The sequence below is a fragment of the Protopterus annectens genome, chromosome 4.part0, assembly GCF_019279795.1.
Source record: "Protopterus annectens isolate FY-2018-M chromosome 4.part0, PAN1.0, whole genome shotgun sequence".
Lineage (NCBI taxonomy): Eukaryota > Metazoa > Chordata > Ceratodontiformes > Protopteridae > Protopterus > Protopterus annectens.
In genome coordinates, this window is record NC_056733.1 from 1468179945 (window position 1) to 1468186623 (window position 6679).

The 6679-nt window shown below is 38.7% G+C and overlaps 1 protein-coding gene across 1 annotated transcript in view; it reads left to right on the top strand.

The window, feature by feature from the left end:
• Nucleotides 1-3565, top strand: part of FAM193B (family with sequence similarity 193 member B) — a 1359441-nt gene extending 1355876 nt beyond the window's left edge. The window contains exon 9 of the mRNA XM_044069313.1: nt 2454-3565. Coding sequence (XP_043925248.1) covers nt 2454-2550 — 97 coding nt within the window. The 3' untranslated portion in view covers nt 2551-3565. The remainder of the gene's footprint in view (nt 1-2453) is intronic.
• The last annotated feature ends 3114 nt before the right edge of the window (nt 3566-6679 follow it).

Here is a 6679-nt window from a genome sequence, read left to right on the forward strand (position 1 = left end):
ATGTTCAAGTGCATTCACTGTTGCAGTCCTGGTTACCCTCCCTCCAGCCCCCTGACTCCTCTTTACTTTTATCTGTCTTTTTTGTTTGGCATACTTTATATCATGTGTATTTGCTTTTTGCTATGGGTGTTCCATTCCATGTAATTGCTTCCTATTGTGGGGCACCCGACATCTGGGGCAAGAAAAACTGATGTAATGATGTTGGCTCCATGTTTTATACCTCTGATGACCTGAAGTCATGGAAGAAGCAACTGCATCCAATGCAGAAATCCCAAGACTCTGGTATTCAGGCCGGCTGAGAGCTACCTGCAAACAGATAACACAAATGTGATGACTGCAGCAGTGAATACACTCTAACATGTACATTTATGGTAAGTGTACACAACTGTACTTTTCCTGTCATCCCAGGGCTCTGGGATTGTCTTTTTCCAAGCAGACTATTTTTACTTGAATTTTTAAAGCAATTTCATTTTATGTGAATCATGGTTAGACCCTTGCCTCTTCTGTAAGGGCACATTCCACAAGGGCTGTAGCTTCATCTGGTGCTTTCTTTAAGGGGACTAGGTACTAGATCTGTTCTTGAAGCGGCTACATGGACTTCTGTGCACACCTTCACCATACATTTCAAATTAGATGACATTTCTAGGTGTAGAGCAGGTTTTGCCAGAGTCATTCCCCATAGCTTTCTGGAGAGCTTGTCTGCTTCTTCCTCCACCCTTTCCTCTTGAGTTTTTATACTCTCCCTTATGTAAAGAATACTGCAACAGATGAATAGAAGGACACAGTAGTTGTGTAAAATCTTGCCATAACGACAGATGCTCTTATCTTCTTTTTTGCAGTATTATAGTTCCTCTCCCCTTCCCCCTGGTTGTTTGGTTCTTTACTTTAGATGTTCATACCCTACTTTCCTTATGCTAGCTTTCCTCTTGGGGCGTTCATTTCTGAGGTCGGTGCTTGCGTATGCTGCTTTTATGGCCGAAGCATGACAGCAGCCTACGTGCAACGTACCAGACATCCTACACTAGTGAAAGGCACTTGTATTCTTGCTGATGTCTGTTCTCCTATCTGGTGTTTGACCCTCTTATAGGCAGTGTTCAGCATGTAAAATGTATGTAAATGATTTTAATTGCAATCCATTTCCCTCACTTTATGAACAGCTTTTAATGGTGTTTTGCAGTGCAATGTTTTGGTAGAGAAAAGTTTTTCATTAGATATTGTATATATTCTTTCCCAGACAGTGTTTCTGTGGTTCCTTGGCTTACAGGGGAGGTGATCTCTTCTTACTTGTGTAGGAGGTTTAGACACATTTGCTGATGATTGTCTAGCTCCAAAAGTAAATTAAATTAAATTGATTTGATTAAATAAAAAAGAAAGAACGAGCCAACATTGTCATTAGTTACTCTTGTCAAGTTTGCTGCTAGTGCCCTTGCTTTGGCAGATGAGTGCCTGGTTAAGACTCTTGTTACTTGTCTGTAAGTAGACAATTGCCTGCCTGCATACTGTGGAATGTACTCCAGCAGGGATCTGGGATTCAAACTTGCATTTACAGTGAGTACTGTCACACAGCTGTCTTTTCCAAAGCCCAGAATAGTTGTGTGTAAAATGTGCAGACTGTTCATAACGTAAACGGGTAATGAAGTTGAGAGAGATGGCAAAGATTCAGCTTTGCCTACAACTTTACCCTCATTTAGATTGCATTGCAGAAAGTCAGGTAATGTAAAGCTTTGAGGTAAAGTTTGTCAAGAGAACTAAGCAAAGGATTATTAATGTTATGGAAGCGTTAATGTCCACAAAAGGATGTTAAAAAGGTTGTTTTTTAGTAAGTTTCTTATTTTTTTTGTTGAATGCATAAACTCAACAGTGAGATGCTAAGGTTATTTTTTTTGAATGTACTCATTTTACATCGTCATCTCAAAGAATATTATTTATCCCGTACACTTAAATGATTTTTAGCTAGTGGTCATTCTTTGTGTATAACCGAATTTCTCCACCAGACTAAAACCTGTCTTTGTGCCAGGTATAATGGTTTGGTGCTGACGTTTCAATTTTGTTTTAGAAAAATAATCGTAATATAAGAACCGCTTTTACTGTTAACAGTTGTCCTGCTTCATTTTAGCTTGTGCTGGTCAAAGCAAGGCAGAAATAAAGTATAGAACTTGCCACAGTGTTTGTTTATGTAGTTCAGTAGTTGGTAAAGAAAAACACTTGTCAATCAGAACTGTCTAAAGGTAAATCCCCACAACGTAACTTGTATAATGCCAACTACTGCATTTGTAGAAGTAAATTTGCTTAGCATAAATTTTTCCTGAGTAGCTGGACTAAGTCTCATGGCATCCTTGCTGTTCAACTCAAACTGTCTGTAAATGTGTTTATATTTCAGAGTTTATACATTCAGTCACCCACTTATACATTTTCTCAGCAAAAATAATGATGAATGAATATTTCTTTTCCAGGTTTTGCCTTGATTCTGCGAAGCAAACCCGGCAGAAGGTTGCAGTGAACTGGTCAAATTTTAGCCTGAAGAAGGCATCTTCAAACGCAGCCCAGTGAATTGGAGGACAAAAGCAAGGGCAGCCTGATTACCATGACATACCGGATACTCAACCTTGCATTGCTATACTATGCTCCAGACTCCCATGTTTCGTTTTGTTTATTTTTTTATTTTTTTTTTTTTTTGCAGTCACCGTGTTCTCTATTTGTGTCTGGTGTCCTATACTGCCCCTTTTCCACTGTTAACTGTATTTGTTGCTCATTCTCTAAACATTTTTGTTAACTAATTATTTTGATGGCATTGTTTGGAATGCCAGTGTATCAGTTAAAATAAGTCACCATGATGCTGTGGCTGGCAGTAACAGCAGAGAGGATTCAGATCCCCCACTCAGAGAGAGTAAATTATTGAAATGTGGCATGTGCCCCATCTCCATTTTAGTGTGTACTAATTTTGTATGTTAGGCTGATTGTACTGTCAGACAGTAACCACCAGCCTTGTTTAGGCAATATCCATAAATTATTTTATTTAATTAAGCATGCCCTTTCTTTGTGAAGTGGAAGCAGTCCTGTCCTTGCTGGCTGGAATTGCCTCAAAATGGAAGGAAGGGACCAGCGCCACATTCAGGAAGGGAGGAAGTAAATGTTAGGCATTGTGCCCCCCTGCTACTGGCTCAATGTAGCAGATTTAATTTTCTTCGTACTTCTGTATTTTATATATTTTTCACTATCAGTGCTCAATGTTACAGCTGAGCAGATCAGTACCTTATTCTGTGGGGCATTTTAAAGGGTCATTTCCATGTTTTTATGATAAGCAGCACTTAAGCAGAACAGCCTGCATATTAATTTTATCTATATTTGTGTAGGACTTTAATGATGCATTGTTTGTTTTAACGTAACTGTTGTAAATATTTTAAAATAGTATTTTAATTGTTTTCTTTTTAACCCATACAGTAGGTGGAGATTGTAGAAGGCCTTTTTGAGCCTTTGTGGAGGTGAGGAGAGCAGCAAAGTTTAGGAAATTACATAAAGCTGGAATTAACTAAAAGTCATACATTCCAATAAACCCCTAAACTAAGAAGACCTCATTTTCTGTGTTGATTATGATAGTCATTGCCCTGTCCAGCAGAGTTCATTGAATTTGTCACTTGAAAGCATCAGGTCTTTTGAATGATTTTCTTTAAGCAGTTTGGGCACTCTGCTGTACTAATACCTACTTAGTTTAGAGTGTTACAGTCATGTCGATTAAGTGGTGTTGTGGTAATCTTGATTGATGTCAGCAGAATAGTGAATAGTTTTAAAATAGGTGTGGGCCCACTTTTTGTTAGGAGGTAGATGGTTGTTAAACTGATATATGGAATATGCTTTATTGAGGAGTCTTCTGTTTTCTTTTTGTGGCATTTGGCAGCTGCATCCTTTGTTAGGGATATCCGTGTACTGCATCTTCATGGTGCAGGAGGAGGAAAATGTGACACAGCTGTAGTATGAGCAGTGACATTCTGAGCCCAGATGGGTGACCCTCAAGCAGTTAAACAATATGACGGAAGCTTCAGTAGATTGTCAGGTGGATCTAATTGAGGAAGAGACTCTTCTTGCGTTACTGCATCTTTACTAGATTCCATGTTGCCTTGCCTGACTGCATTCGCTCACTTGTTGCTCTTCTACATTTGCTATATTTAGACTTCATCTCTGTCCAGTTGCTTTAAGTTGCACTGCATATGTTGAGGAATTAACATTGCTGAGGGACGGTCTGTTTGCAGTTGCTGAACCATACCTGTGCAACATACAGGTGAATTCACTTGTGCAGTGTTAAACAGTAAGCATGGCAGACAGTGGAGTGCCATACAGTGCAAGTGCCTTTTTCTGGGGTAATTTGAGAAGGTACACTAAAATGCAGATGCTCTTGTTGGCATTTTTACTGGTGGCATTGTGCCTTTCCTTGATGCTGTGTCTAACTCACCAGCATAAGATCTTGATGCATTGCATGGAAATAAGTGAGATACCCTCATTGTGATGTATGCTCACTTGATAGTCCTTTGAACATGCATTGTTTTTGGTTGGCACTGGTATTCATCCGTAGATGTTCTATCTTGCCCTGTCTCCTTCCATTTGAAGAATAGGCATTGTTTGATAGTTGAAATAGTTATTTAGTTACATGCTGCAACCTGCTGTTGGTACCAGTGAACCCCAGACTGCTGTTACTTACAAATAAGGAGGCAGAAGCCCTTTCTGTCACTCTGTTGACTTGTTACAATGACATTCTGCATATTGAAGTGCCTAACAAGCTCATTAAGCCAGTTGGTCTATTTTGGGAAGGGTATGTAATGTTGATTGGGTGACCTGAGACACACTGTTGGGAATTTCAAGTTAACAACTTCATGATTTAGAATGCAATGGTTTATATCCCATCCATGGCATTGGTGCCCTATACCCATGACTTCTGTTACGTAGGAACCTGATGCTCTTCTCTGCTGCCTTTAAATATCCTTTTATTACAATGTTTTTTAAAAGGTGCTTTTTGGCCACATTGGCAGCATTTTAAGTCATGGTATAAAAACAGAATTGTTTTGAAAAACATTTGTGTGTATAATCAGTTTTTATGTGGGAGAAGTTGAGCAGAAATTCACCCCCCTCTGCAGTGTAACCTGCATGCATTTTTCACCTAGAGCACACAGTTTTGTTTGGTCTTTCTGTTGACGTAATGGTAATGTCACACTGCGTTTAATCTGTCGTCATGACTGAAAGATGCAGTGTTGAATAGGCTGAAAAGCTGTGAAATAAACTAGATTTAAACCTGACAGTTATGCAGAGAAAAGTACAGATTGTGCAGCAGCTCCTTTAAAACTGCAAGAATTTCCAAAGACACTTAATTTTTTGTTGAATAAGCTGCCCCCGCTGCATTTACAAAACTGTAGGCTTTTACTAGAAGATAGATTAGAAGGAGGGGTACAAACATTCAGTCCAAAGTCAGCAGTAGTTTGCTCAACAGCATCCTTATTAGGAAGATACTGGTGACTAATTCTGTCAACACTGCACAGAAAAAAAAAACACTAAGCTGGGAGATGCCTTTCATCTGTTTGATGTGCTGGTCCTACTCTCCAGAACACTGCATTGTCATCTGTATATTAGTTATCTGTCTTCAGTTTTGTTTTATGAAAGGTGGTTGCATCATTAGTTCTTTCATTGATTTTATTATTTTGAGGCCTCTGGTGTCCATTTGTTTTGCAACTGTTGTTGGGCTTTGCCAGGAAGGGTCCACATGTGCTGTTAACACTAGTCTCCTTTTATGCTTAGTAAAGTCATTGGCATGCACAGTACAGATTCTGGAAATATCGAATTCATTATTTTAGTATTTTTGAAAGTTATGCATAGAACTTGAGCGTTACTTTGGTGCTACCTTGAATGGTAATGCATTACACTGAATCTTAGCCATTCAGTACTGCTGGAGTCTATACGGCCTTTTCAAGTTGCCCTGTCCAGTGGGCACCATTTTGTCATGTAGTGGTGGTTGAACTTGGCAGCATTTGTTTTTGACAATGGATACAGTAGTACTTCAAACAAGTATAATTTCCTTGTTATGTTTAAATGTATGTGAATCATCTGTCAATTTCAACAAAGCTTGACCATAAGTGGGTTAATATTTCAGATTGTTAAAGTTGTCTAGAATGATCTGATTATGTGTTTGTTGTGTTTGTTGTAGAAATGTTTGTTTGGTGTAGGTCTGCCATTGCTTGCGGCATCTGTATTACTTTGCCTCCATGTCTTTCAAAATGGTAGTATCTGAGTGTAAGTATAGAACAATGAAAGATATCTGGGTTTTGCTCTCAGCCACCTAGCAGGAAAGTGTAAATTCTCCCGTGAACCATACGGGTTTGCGGTATTGAGCAGACATGACTTGAAAGTGGCAAGTGTCTTCCTTGTCTTATTTTGGATGATTTACTTTTTCACAGGCATCAGATGGTTTAACACTGAAGCAAACAAACTGCAAACTATTTTCGTCTAATAACTGTACGACTGAAGGATCTGTTTTTTTCCTTGTGCTTTATTTTTTTTTTTAACTTTGTCAATGTACAAAAGAAGTGCAGTAACTTGGACATTTAAAATTTAATTTATTTTCATTAAAATGAACATGGAAAAGTTTCTTTCCAAGCCAGATATTAAGAGCTGGAACTGAAAGCACCAGGTAGAAAAT